General features: G+C 36.9%; 1 protein-coding gene across 4 annotated transcripts in view; it reads right to left on the reverse strand.

The window, feature by feature from the left end:
* Positions 1-14,765, reverse strand: part of FBXL5 (F-box and leucine rich repeat protein 5) — a 58,748-nt gene that overhangs the window by 18,682 nt on the left and 25,301 nt on the right. For all 4 annotated transcript variants that reach the window (XM_061420862.1, XM_061420861.1, XM_061420860.1 and 1 more), the window contains 6 exons: positions 14,005-14,191; positions 11,265-11,447; positions 8,452-8,577; positions 5,165-5,313; positions 4,307-4,389; positions 2,675-3,400 (listed from right to left, as the gene is read on the reverse strand). In XM_061420862.1, coding sequence (XP_061276846.1) covers positions 2,675-3,400; positions 4,307-4,389; positions 5,165-5,313; positions 8,452-8,577; positions 11,265-11,447; positions 14,005-14,191 — 1,454 coding nt within the window. The remainder of the gene's footprint in view (positions 1-2,674; positions 3,401-4,306; positions 4,390-5,164; positions 5,314-8,451; positions 8,578-11,264; positions 11,448-14,004; positions 14,192-14,765) is intronic.

Below are 14,765 nucleotides of genomic sequence, written 5' to 3' on the forward strand. Positions count from 1 at the left end.
GAAACAGACATAGAGAACAGACTTATGGACATGGGGAGAGGGGAGGAGAGGGTGAGATGCATGGAAAGAGGAACACGGAAACGTGCATTACCATGTGTAAAACAGACAGGCAACAGGAATTTGCTGTTTGGCTCAGGAAACCCAAACAGGGGCTCTGTATCAACCTAGAGGGGTGGGATGGGGAGGGAGATGGGAGGGAGGTTCAAAAGGGAGGGGATATATGTATACCTACGGCTGGTTCATGTTGAGGTTTTAAAAAAAACAAAGATGTAAACTGTACCTGTAACAATATAAAGGGAGATGAGACAGATGTCAAGAGCAGGGTGTCTGTAGATGACTGAAACTAAGCTGATTATCAAACTACATTGTTTTAAGTTTCAAGGTGTTAATTTTATCCCTTAACCCCAAACAAAAAAAAATTTTTTTAAATAAAGAAAATAGGGGGAAAGGGAATCACATGGTATACAACAAAACATAAAAAGAGGACATCACTGAGAAAATGATAAGGGAAAATGAAAGTCATAAGGGAAAGAAATAGCTAAATAGCATAAAGTCCCCCTCATCAGTAATTACTTGAAATATGAATCCATCAGATTCTCCTACCAAAAGGTAGCAATTAGCAGACAACAGATTTTTTTTTAATTTTAAAAACATGGATCCATCTATACACTCTCTATGACAGACCTCACTTTTGATGCAAAAACACAAAGAGGTTAAAAATGAAAGCATGAGAAAACATTTCCATGCAGAAAGCAACCAAAGGAGAGGACTTCCTGGCAGTCCTGAGGTTAAGACGCCACAGCTCCACTGCAGGGAACACTGGCTGAGTCTCTGGTTGGGGAACTAGGGCCAACCTGCCACAAAACGTGGCCAAAACAAAGTAACCAAAGGACAGCCAGGGTGGCTGTAACACTGTGAAATGAAAGAGATTTTAAATTTTAAAAAGGTAACCTTTAGAAAGCAAAGGATATGATATCCTGTCAAAAGGCTCACCACTCCACTCAGAAGATTAAAAAAATTATGAACAAACACACATTTAACACAGCTCCAAAATATACAAAACTGAAAGAACTAAGGGGAAAAATAAACAGTCCTCCAAAATCAGTTGGCGATTTCAATACTCCATTTTCAATACTGGATAGAACAATGGAAGAAGACCAAAAGGGAAAGAGAGAACTTGAACTACACTCTAAACTGATTAGCCCTAACAAACACATAGAGAACATTCCAGTCAACAGCAGAACACACATTCTTCTCAAGTGCACAAGGAATACTTAAGACCATGTTTGGCCACAAAAAAAATTTTTAAAGGTTTACTAAATTTTAAAAGATTGACTGTTCTGTCTGATAGTCTACCTTTCTTGTCTTACTTCTACCATTAGATTGAAAACTCTATGAAAGCAAGGACTTTGTCTCATTTACTCTGGATCCCTATCAGCTGGAAGAGGGCAAGTCACCCAGTAGATAATCATTACCAAGATAATCTAATTAAAAGAGCTGCACTTTGTAAAATCTGAGCTGCACTCAAACTGCAGTTCCTAAGGTAGTTCCTGCATTCCCCATTCCCCCAATGAATTCTTCCCTGAATTTAAACTCTGTCATAGCCTTATTGCCCACTATTTCCCAATACACATCCTTTACTACAACCAAACCAGAAAACTAAGTCTCCTTTGAATATTCCCCACAGTCCAACTTAATCTGCTAAAGACCATACTTAAAAGACAAGTGGGATTCTTAGGCTTTATGCTGGATGAATTTTCGCTGTTTAACATGCCTGACACCCATTATTAAAGAGCCTGAGTAAAATTCAAGTCTATGACAGGGTAAAAGAGAAAACATGAAATCAATTTCTGAAGGCTCATGTCACAGATAATGAACACAACTACTGCACAATATTAATGCGAGAACACCGTCACAGCAAAATAACCTGGCAACAGCTACACAGCGCTTTTGCTGCTGTTTAGTCGATAAGACATGTCTGACTCTTTGGACCCCAGGGACTGTAGCCCACCAGGCTCCTATGTCCATGGGATTTTCCAGGCACGAATCCTGGAGTGGGTTGCCATGCCTTTCTCCAGGAGATCTTCCCAACCTAAGGATCGAACCCATCTCCTGCTTGGCAGGCACTTTACTCTGGGCTCAAATGCCTGCTATCGCTTGGAATGGTCTCTTCTCCCTCTGTCATCCATCGATATCCCTCGTCTTTCTTCAAAGTTCAATTCAGGGTCATCTTTTCATTCCATTTTCTGATCATTTGCTGCAACTGGATGAGAGGCCTCTCTCTCTCTCTGAGCCTCAGAGAATCTTTAACCCAACATCCCTTAGAGACTGTACACACACAATACACAGAAGATGTGTATTCCTTCTCTGTTACAAGTCTTAGAAGGTAAAAACTATCCTATTCAACTTTACATAAACTAAAGCACCTTAGCAAATGTGTTGGAGGTATTTGCTAAGTATTTGTTAAACTTTTTAAGTTCTTCCTCGCCACAAACAAACTGAACTCACTGAAATGTCATGTTGAAGTTATATCACTCCAACAGTGCGATATAGCAGAAGTGGTTAACTCTTTCAGGTAAACAAACCAGCTGAAAAGAATGACTTAGATTCAGAATTTTACACTCCACTGAGGAGAACATGTCCGTTTCCTAATATTCTGCTACTGATTACTCACCTGAGACCATGGTCTGTGATCTGATAACATCCAGACAGACTGAGAAACAGAAGCACACGCCCAGTCTCTTGATCAGATTTTTCACTCCCAGAGTAAATTAAGTCTTTTTCCCTAAGCAGTCTAGTCCTTGGTGCTTTTCTGCACAGCGCGGAAGACTCTGGGAGTGCTGACATAGTTCTTAAAGCTGTTCCTGTACAACAATATGAATGACCACAATACGCAAAGGCCGGAGAAGCACAATGCTGTTGCCAGCAGACACTAGTCCTTAGTCCAACAATGTCCTTACTGTAACAAGCAGAGGAGGGACAACTGAAGTTGGATGCTGTTTCCATTACACAAAGACTTTCAACATTTCTATGTCTCCATTCTACAGCATCTTCAATATCAGCCAAATCTTCAGCATCTAACATCCACACATAAGGTGAAGTGAAATCGTCAGAAGAAATAGGCTTAGTCCAGGGGTGTTCATTATCTACTTCTTCTCCAATATCCTTGTTAGTTACATCATGCAAACAAGCAGATTGCTTGAAAGACTGCATGGTAATGTCTTTATTTTTCCACGTAGTCGAAGTAACTTTGCTTGTAGAAGTTTTTAAAAGGCCACTCTCATGAGTTGTCAAAATTCCAAGAGCTCTAGAAATCTTCTCTAGAGCCACATCTGTGATTTTTTCACATCCAGATAGATCAAGATGCCGAAGACTCTGGCAGCAACCAAGCCAAGACCAACTGTTAATTAAGAGATAACAAGACTATTAGTGAATATCGTTAAATTCTTCAAAAGCATTTATTTATATGTAAATAAATGGAAACTACAGGAAAGAGTTTAAATCTAATATAATCAATAAAACATTTACTGAATATCTACTGTCAAGCATTTTTTTAGATGCTGGGACTATGCAAAGATAACAGGAGTAACTGGGAACTAAGAGTACTGTTAACCCAACAGAAGGGGAGGGAAGGAGAAGGGTATGGAAAGGAAAGACTGTCTTTCATCCTGAAAAATAACCAGTCGAGGAGAAAAGCTGCACACACATGAGAGAAGGAAAATAATAATTAAGAGGAGCATTCTCTTAATTGTTTCAGAAGAACAAGCTCCAGGAACTGGTAGAGAATCAGCCTTAGCCAGGGAAGCATACACGGCCCTCTGTGAAACAGGAAGACAGGTACTGATAAAAGCCTAGGTGGGCAAGTGCAGGGTGAGGCAGAGGAGGAGGAAAGTAGTGGCATCCAAGGAAATAAAGTCTGAATGCAGCTTGAAAAAAAGTCAGAACTTCAGAATAAGTACAAAGAGTAAGAGCGAGCTTGGCCAAATGGTACTGCGAGACCAACCGAAAACAAAAACGTCCTTAAAATACAGCCCCAATCTATACCATTGCACAGCACAGCGCAAGAGCCTAGACACAGGTGGAGATTATAAAGATGACAGGATGACACAAATGTAAGTCTGGGGACCTAAAGACAAGAATAAAGAATTGGAGGGCGCCATCAAGTTATTGCTATAACAGGACCAAAATCCAACAGCAAAAAATAATGGCATGATTAAACTGTGATGATGCAAATGACAAACTATAGAACAATTCTATCAATTCATAGTTGGAAATCATCAAATTTAAATACTCAAAAATAACTAACCTGTCAAACGCAGAATCTGAAATGTCAGTTTGGGTGAGATCCAAATGCTCCAAATTAGGACAAAGCTCTAAAATCTGCCTAACCTAAAAGGGAGAAAATAATCACTGTGAAGATCTGCAGATGCTTAGTTAGGGTTGGAGACATAACTTTCAGTAAACAATATATCCAGGAGTTCTCAAACTTTTCTACATGTAAAAATCACTTCAATTTTGCATTACAAATATATATTGTGATGAAACCCTTATTAATTTACATTTTTAAGGAATACCCAAGGAGATTCTGATGTAGGATGTCACAAGATCATCTTTTATAAAACCGTGATTTAATCTCATCTGCCCATCTTACCATGCCTTACATAATATAGAGTCATGTATGACTTCCCCTGATAGTCCAGTGGTCAAGAATCCATGCCTTGTAACTAGCCTCCAATTAAAATTTAAAAAATAAAATAAAAAAAAAAAAAAAAAAAGAATCCATGCCTCCAAAGCAAGAGGCGTGGGTTCAATCTCTGGTCAGGGAACTAAGATGCCACATGCCTCATGGTGCAGCAGAAAAACATTTAAAAACAAAAAAACCTGAGCTTCGTCACTTAACATCTGTGAAACTAAGTAAACTGTTTAACCTCTCTTAGTCTCTGTTTCCTTTTCTATAATGTGTAGCGATGATATCTACGTACAAAGATTACTATGAGAACTGAAATGAAAAAAGGACAAAATCAGCAGTGTGTGCCTACCTATGGGAAGGCACACTCGTGGGTAAAGTTATTTTTCTTCTTAATTAAGCTTAGCAATAAGCAAACCAAATGGAGATCATTGCTACTTTTTCTTAATACCCAAGCTAGCGCAAATTTATACCTACCATTTTGCTGGAAACTGCAGAGCTGTAGGCTAACACTAAAGTTTTCACAGAAGTGCCAACATACGGTAGAACATTATGAATTAAGCCGTGGAGTAAACGTTTTTCCATTTGTGCAATGCTGATAGCAATCGACTCCTCTCCAGACTCTTCTGAAAAATGAATTCAAAAGTCTAAGAACATGATAAACCAGTTATAATCAGGCTACTCAAGGAATCACTATGTCACTAAATATGAAATACTTTCTGCTCTCCTTAAACTCCCTTACATATGCAAAGCAAATTTAATGGACAAGTTCTCATCAGCCAGCACTTAACATTTAACAGTCTTGATATCAACTGAAAAGAGACAAAGAGGGAAAAGAAGTTTAAATGGGAAGGAAGGGATAAAGTTTTCACATGATTCAAGGTTGAAGGTAATTTTCTAATTTTCTTCTCAAGCTAATTAACAGAGGGAAGATTAAAAATAACTCCAATTTCAGGTACCGAAAAAATTTTGGAAAAAATACTTTGACTACTTAAAGAACAGTGCAAGTTCTTCAAAAGAATATAGGAATTGAAGAGGAAAATGAACCACAGTAAAAATAATAAAAAGTATTTTCATTATCTCACATAAATAAAAGGGACATGGACCTAGAAGAGATTTGAAACAAGTTAGGTTGGCCATAATGAGTCAAGGAAGGAAAAATACCTTAGAATTTTTAAAAAATTAAAAATGAGCAAAGCTTTTGCTTTTTGCTTAATAACGTCTATAAAGCTTAGATGTTTAAAAAAGGATGCAATACTGTAACAAGTACCAAAACCAAAAAATAAAAAACCCAATTTGATACAAGGAAAAAACACACTACACTAAGAACAATGAATTAATAATCTTATCCTATTACTTTCTTGCTTACCTGAAGATCTAACTTGAATGTCTCTAAACATAAAACAGTTCAACAGGAGAAGCTAAGGAAGTCTCATTTAACACAAAACTGAGTGTAGCAGACAAAAGGAATTTAAGTACAAAGAGTAATTCTGAATTTTGACTAATGTTTCCATGTTACAGATATTATTCTAAATTCTTCCTTTACCCAAACATAAATGTAAAATATAGGGATAAAAATAACTTTTAGTGAACCCTATTTATTCTACTATAATTTTATTTCCAAATAAAAATGACTTTTAGTGAACCCTATTTATTCTACTATAATTTTATTTCCAAATGATTCTTTTGTTTCTGTGGCTGTCTCTAAATATGTACTGTTTACTGTGAAATCCTAAGAAAAAGAAAACAAAACATCCTATGAAGAGTAATAACTTCTCTGCAAGACTAGTAAAAACAGCTAAGCTGAAAAAGCACTAACATAGATGGCAGTTTAGTCTTGGATATACTACACAGCTAAAAAGATATATTACCTTAGAAAGGCTCCATCATTATAACCTTAACCCTTCCCTTTCAAAGTCAAAGAAAACAACAGTCTCTTTGTCTATCTCTAAGAGCTGAGTAAACACATTAAGTTTGATAAGATCTTTAAAACTCAACACAGATATTATGAATTGATTTTTTTAGAATGGGTAAATCAAGTTTTCCTAATAGTTCAGTTGGTAAAGAATCTGCCTGTAATGCAAGAGACCCCGGTTCAACTCCTGAGTCGGGAAGATTCCTTGGAGAAGGGAATGAATACCCACTCCAGTATTCTTGGGCTTCCCTTGTGGCTCACCTGATAAAGAACCCGCCTACAATGCGGGAGACCTGGGCAAGATCCCTGGATTAGGAAGATCCCCTGGAGAAGGGAACGGATACCCACTCCAGTATTCTGGCCTGGAGAATTCCAAAGACTGTATAGTCCATGCGGTCACAAAGAGTCAGACACAACTGAATGAGTTTCACTTCCTTAAGGTGACATAAGACTAAAGACCGTAACTCCTTGAGGCTTTGCTCAAATTTCTCAAGAGACCTTACTACCCACTCTATGGGAAATGGTAACTTCTTCCTCTCTTCCTGACACACTTTTCCATTATTTTTCTCCACAGCACTTGATACTACCTAATAAAGTACGTATTTTGCCTGTGTTTACTCAGTCACCTCCTCTAAATTTTAAGCTAAACAAAGCCAAGGATTCTTTTCCATTTTGTTCACTATTAACCTCATGCCAAAAAAGTGCCTGCCACAGGGTAAGCATATCACCAAATACCACTGGAACAGACCTCTTCCTTATATGACACCTTCAAAACATTTAAAACTATGCCACATTGTTTATTTCATAAAAATAAACCTGATACTGAAAGAGTCATCTCTGTATTTATAGTCCTTACTTTCCACAAGTTTATTTTGCCAGCCCAGCTAACTATAAGTGGGCAGCTTACAAATAAATTCCTACAAGTTCAATTTTATGATGTATAAGAATATCTTATTCATCAATTCTTTTTACTACTTCATCATCTTTTAATAATCATTATCTAGGATAATATCAAGACAGAATTGTGTCCTTCTCCTCCATATTCCCAAAAAGCATCTTTCTGCACCTCTCCTACAGCATTTTCCAATATGCACCATGATGAAGAATCTTGTATTCTCAATTGTCCCGTCTGTGAGTTCTTTGAGGGCAACACGAAGTCTTAGTCACCTCTGAATTCTCCCACAGTGCTAAATGAATGCCTACACTAGTCTATAAAATCCTCTACCATTTACAAGGAGTTCCCATATATATTACTTCTTAATTCTACAGCCACCACATGAGGCAAGTGGCATGACTGTTTACAAATGAATAAACAGCTTCATGCTGCTTCCTCTGGGCCACGGACAACTCAAAAATACTACTGAACTGATCAAATGAAGTGGCCCTAAAAACACATGGTAAACTGCAGAGCACTAAAATAAATGTATATTACTTCAATAAGGAAAAAAGCCATCATCTTCCGATTTTTTAGGTGTTTGCATAAATACAAAAGCATATGGGAATCAAGCCTATACACAATTAAAAATTTAACAGAATTCTAAGTACACTTACTATTCTGTCAAAGTTTTAAAAGCAGTAGGCTTAAAACACCAGTTACTTTAGAAAACACAAACTACATAAATCCTAGCACCTACGTACTTGTTAAAGTCAGTCAAGTCAAGTCAAGTCACTCAGTCGTGTCCAACTCTTTGCAACCCCATGGACTACAGCCCACCAGGCTTCTCCGTCCACGGGATTTTCCAGGCAAGAATACTGAAGTGGGTAGACATTTCCTTCGCCACGTCCTTGTTAAATGTAACATTAATTATTAAAACACTATGTAACAGTTTTAATTCTAAGCATAGCTCACCAGACTCATCTATATCGGCATCTTCATCCCACTCCTGAAAAGCACGGCTCTCATCTCGTCTGCTCTTCACCCACTCCTCATCAGGTTCAGTATCAAGTTCAGCTGCAGGACCACTATACCAGTCACCTACGCAACAAGTAAACAAAAGGAGCATTAGATTGTGTGCTTAGTCTTTCAACTGTGTCCGACTCTTTGCAACCCCATGGACTGTAGCCCACCAGGTTCCTTAGTCCATGGGGATTCTCCAGGCAAGAATACTGGAGTGGGTTACCATGCCCTCCTCCAGGGGATCTTCCCAACCCAGGGATCAAACCCAGGTCTCCGGCATTGCAGGTGGATTCTTTACTGTCTGAGACAGCAGGGAAGCCCAAGATTAGATTGGCTATCATTAAAAAAAAAAAAAAAAAAAAAAAATTTTTTTTTTCTTCTTCTCCTAAAGTAACTTATTTATAACAAAAATCTCGGCACAAAAAAAATACATGAGTTCTAGGCAATGAGCTAACTATTGTTAGAAATACTCAACTGCGATTTTAAACAGTACACTTAAATAAGCACAAAATTTGATTTCAGACACACCAAAAGAACTACGACAAATAATTATCAATAGTCTTAACATGCAATTTCGGAAATGACTGAAAACAACCAAACCTCTTTCCCCTGCTGTGGCTTCAACACTGGCTCCAGCAATACCTCCATTACAACAGCTAATAAACAAAACGAAGCAAGACTTTCTATTCAGCAATGAATTAGTCAGCAATTCAGAAGTAGGTGGGAACAGAAGTCAAAGGAAAAAATAAGGTAAACTATACATTTAAAGATCCAGCAGAATGCACTGAAATTAAATTACTTGATTGTGAAGAGACTATGCACAATTAAATTTCTGAACTCCTAACATTAGTAAATCTATCAATAACTTAGTGCTCCTCAATCTTCAGTTCAGTCACTCAGTCGTGTCCAACTCTTTGTGACCCCATAGACTGCAGCACACCAGGCTTTCCCTGTCCATCACCAACTCCTGGAGTATACCCAAACTCATGTCCATTGAGTCGGTGATGCCATCGAACCATCTCATCCTCTGTGGTCCCCTTCTCCCGCCCTCAATCTTTCCCAGCATCAGGGTCTTCTCCAGTAAGTCCATTCTTTGCATCAGGTGGCCAAAGTATTGGAGTTTCCAGTTTTAGCATCAGTCCTTCCAATGAATATTCAGGACTGATTTCCTTTAGGATTGACTGGATTCTAAGGTTAAGGATCTTCAACCTCAGCACCAATGATATCCTGAAGCGGACGACAGAGGATGAGCCATGGGGTCACAAAGAGTCAAACACGACTGAGCGACTGAAGTGAACTGAACTGATATTCTGGGCTGGCTAATTCTTCCTTGCAGAGGGCCCTCCTATGCACTGGGCGAGTGTTGAGCAGTAACTCTGGCCTCCACTCAATGGATGTCAGTGTAATACTCCAAGTTGAGACAAATAAGAATGCCTCCATTTCAAAACAGGGGACATTTCAAAACATCCCTTGGAAGGGGTAAAATCAATTGTGATCGAGAACAACAGGAAACAAATACTGTAAATAAATTAAAATCATTTTTATTGGAACTTTTAAAGTATATTAAAAACAGAAAGAAAAAACCAAAATACAGCATATACAAGATCTAGTTAATGTCACAGAAATCTAGCCTATCATTGTTATATTTGATATTTATATCAAACAGTACCTAATTATGTATTAATAGTAATTTTTCATAATCAAAGATACAGTTAAAAAAGAATATTTGATATATCCATACTTGCTTTATTTGACTTTTCACTTAATATATTATTATCCTCAATAGGAAAAATTATTTCACGTTAATAATTCTAATCACTTGGTTTATATAAGTCTACCTAATACTCCAAACAACTTAATGAAAAAACATTAAATACCCAGCAAAAGCCTATTTTAAAAGTGCTACATATTAATATAAAAAAATAAAACTTTTAAAATTAGGTTTATAGCTTATGTAAAATAATATATATTTCCATGTCAAAGTGACAAATTACAGAAAATTAAAAAAAAAAAACAATGTAAATGTGAAGTAAATACTCACCTAGAAAACTTGTTTTAATTCAGTGACAGAAGAATAAATGCCGTATTAGTTGCATTTATACCATGACTGCATCACATGCTCATGAAAATAAAATTTTCTTTCTTTACTTAGCCCAATGAAATTAACTAATTCAAAATGGTTAAGTTATAGAATGAGGCATTACTAATCACAAAAAAATATGCTATAGACAAAAACAAATTATCTTGAGCCACTATCAAAATGGAAACAATATTGCCTCATTTTTAAATTTTATCAGATTATTCTGTATTTTTAAAATACTCATCTAATTATTTAAAGCTGCTCTGACAACCTATTAATTTTAGTTTTAACTTTCTGTTATGGAAAACTCCAATCATAGTCAAAAGTAGGAGTAAGTAGCATTAAACAAGCTGGATAACCAACACCTATGTACCTATCACCTATCTTCAACAATTATCAACATTTTGCCAATTATTTTTCATTCCATCCCCAATTATTTTTTCATAATTATTTTAAAGGAAATTCACATATCACACAATTGACCCATGAATACTTAAGCATTACTAGCTTTTACAAACTGTATACAAAGACAGACCTATAATCTAACTATAAAACCTAGCTTTTAGTCAACCTTTCAAGAGTTTCCCTCTCTGGCCTTGCTTATTAATGTCTATATGTGTTCACCTAAAAAAAAAAAAAAAAGACTAAAATATTTTTAAAACAAATTAAGTACCTCTTTACCTACCTCTGGCCCAATGAACAGGGTAAAGATGCTTCCAGAGTGATCCAGTCTTTGCCAGCTGAGACCATTTAGTGCTCACTTGACTGCAGCGACATAATTCTTGAGGATTAAGATAACTGAAAATTGACACCATTACCTCAGGAGGAAGATGAGTTATACCTGTGGATTGTTCTGACACCTCTGCTTCTGAAATAAAGAAGGAAAAGTTTAACATTAAACGCTACAAGAGCAAATGCAGTAAGAAATTACAATCACATTTCTATAAGTAAAATCCAGTGCCTGAAGTCCACTCCTTCCTCCTTGCAAGATGTGAAAAGGAAATAACATGGATTAGAGGTAACATGGAGATGTTAAACTGTTAAGGATCTGCAGGGTTAAACGATCATGGCCCAAATCATACTGCATCAGTGGGAGCTACAGTAATGAACACAGAACTGACTTCCTTTCACAAAGGCGTCACCAAAAAAAAAAAAAAACAATGCTCACTTTATAGTATAAGAAGCATCATTTCAAAGAGCAATCCAACAGGTTACACAGCTTTAAGTCAGCAAATATAGAGTCAGCCAGATTATGAGATCTCCAAGGCATTTATAATGACATACCAATCTCACCGTGTTTTCCATTCATGCATGACAAGTATTTCCCTTGTGTTTCCTCTTTGATTTTCACGTTTCATGTAAGAGCTCGTGAAATCTGACCTCTTTAACCTTTCGGTGCCCTAATCTACTTATCCTACTTAAGAGCCAGTTGAGACAATACAACGTAATTATTTCTAATGCTGGTATACATTTACCAAGGATCTTTTGTCAGCAACTGTTACAGAAAACAGTCGCTGGACATCCAATTGCCTATAATGTATTATTTCAGTAGCAATATTCCAAAGGAAAACTGAAAATGAGATATACAATAAACAATGTAAAATAAAAAAGTTTCATCATTAAAGTAGTGAGAAGAATTTGAATATCTTATACATTTATCTTTCACAAAGCAACTTAAATAAAGAAATGCTATCATGAAATTACTTTAACCTAACCCTTTTCAAATGGCAAATATTTTAAACACAACACAGCTATAATTTACTTTGAAGGAATGGGAAAACTCAATGTAACAAGTGTGGTGTTTTTAAATCTTATGTTATAATTACAACCAAACCAGACACAACAGGTCTTGGCTTGGTGTGTAAGGCAGAAGCTGTACTTCAGAGTGAAGCACATAAGCTTTATGGGTTTAATTACAGCCTAACCTACAAAAACAATTTTGTTTCAACACGTTCAACATGCATCTCACCTACTTTGTTAAACAAAAATAAGAGAAAAGGACCAATTTCAAAGACTTTGAAGCAATTTAAGGAATATCATTGCTATGCTCATCTAGCAAAAGCAAAGGAATCTTTACTAGCCTAAGGATATCAATAATTTTATTTAATGATGTTTTAAAACACAAAGTTATTGAAGAAAAGAAAGAATAAAAATGAGGAAACAGTCTGTTAAGAAAAAAAGCAGGCATATTTTATTTCCATTTGTCATTTATTTTCTCAAACTGAATATACACAGGAAAACTACACCTCTCATATTCACTCCCCTGTGTATTTCTGCATATAAGCTATGAGAAAGGGTAAAGATGAAACTATAAGCATTAAATGATTTTGAAAACTGATTTAACAAAACCAGAGACAGATATAAACAGCCACTGTGGTCAGTGGAGCTCAGAAAATTGGATGATACTGCAAAAGTGCTCTACATATGGTAGTTTCCAATAATTCTGATTGGAAATAATAATAATACCTAGTATTATTGAAATATTATTAAAATATTATTATATATAAGAAGTAGTATTGACAGTTATTACTGCTAATCAATATTATTATATATAAACTACTTTAAGAAATACTATATTGCATGTGGCCCAAATAAATGAGCTGTATAAATTATCACTGGTGTTTAGTTGCTAAGTTTAGTTTGACTCTTCTGCAACTCCATGGACTGCAGCTCACCAGGCTCCTCTGTCCATGGGATTTCCGAGGCAAAAATACAGGAATGGGTTGCCGTTTCCTTCTCCAAGGGATCTTCCCCACCCAGTGATCGAACTCATGTCTCCTGTATTGGCAGGCAGATTCTTTACCAGTGAGCCACCAAGTTCAGTTCAGTTCAGTCACTCAGTCGTGTCCGACTCTTTGCGACCCCATGAATCGCAGCATGCCAGGCCTCCCTGTCCAACACAAACTTCCAGAGTTCAATCAAACTCATGTCCATCAAGTCAGTGATGCCATCCAGCCATCTCATCCTCTGTCGTCCCCTTCTCCTCCTGCCCTCAACCCCTCCCAGCATCAGAGTCTTTTCCAATGAGTCAACTCTTCACATGAGGTGGCCAAAGTACTGGAGTTTCAGCTTTAGCATCATTCCTTCCAAAGAACACCCAGGACGGATCTCCTTCAGAATGGACTGATTAGATCTCCTTGCAGTCCAAGGGACTCTCAAGAGTCTTCTCCAACACCACAGTTCAAAAGCGTCAATTCTTCGGCACTCAGCTTTCTTCACAGTCCAACTCTCACATCCATAGGAAGCCCATAAATTATCACAGACAACAATAAATTCTAAGAAACTATTGTCCTCAATTAAATTTACTATACTTGAAAACAAATGGCTTCAATTATTTTTCAAGCAAAATATTAACTTCATAACAACAAGAAGTAAATGGCCCTGGGATGAATAAATCACTAGCTATCTAAACATATAACTCTCACCTTTATCTGACTTTTCATCCACAGAATATTTAAAAAACTTCTGCCGCTCCTCAGCTTGATTCCAGAGGCTAAGACCTCTAAGGAGTTCTGCAGTATCCTTCTGAGAGCAGTGCTGTGCAATCACTTTCTTTTTAATATCCTTAAGCTCTTCATAGGTAAAATATTCCATTAACATGGGCTGAAAAACCTAAAGGAAACACAATACTCATAAGGAAATATGCTTAATTAGTTTTGTTTTAATCTCTAACTTTTAAAGTATTAATAGTTCAAGTGTACTATTATGACCACATATTTGGAAGGCATAAAAGCTGCTGTTAACACTAAGCTAATTTACCCAAAACTTGCAAAGAATACCACCATCAAGATCCTTCTATGGTTGTTTCAGTCGATTTGAAAGTGTTCGACCGAGAAGGTCTTCCTGCATACACTGCATCATACACTCTTAATTATCCTCTTCTGGTGAGACATTTAAGTCAGTTAACTGTCTTCTGCCACTACAGTAACTGACCTCTACCCAAGCAGGGCCTCTGAATCACATGAGAATGGTACCCAATGCACTGGAACCAGAAAAATCAGAGCTCAATGACTCCTTCAACTATTCAATATCATCTAGGAGATTTCATCTTCAAAATAGATGCTTGGTCCCAACCTCCAACTGATAGAATCAGAATCTTCAGAGGTGGAGCCAAGGGCACTTTTTTCCTTTGCTCCACAGATAATGTCAGTGGTGCGTCACACGTTAAGAAACACTGCTTTAATAA

This window comes from Bos javanicus, chromosome 6 (assembly GCF_032452875.1).
Source record: "Bos javanicus breed banteng chromosome 6, ARS-OSU_banteng_1.0, whole genome shotgun sequence".
In the NCBI taxonomy this organism is placed as follows: domain Eukaryota; kingdom Metazoa; phylum Chordata; class Mammalia; order Artiodactyla; family Bovidae; genus Bos; species Bos javanicus.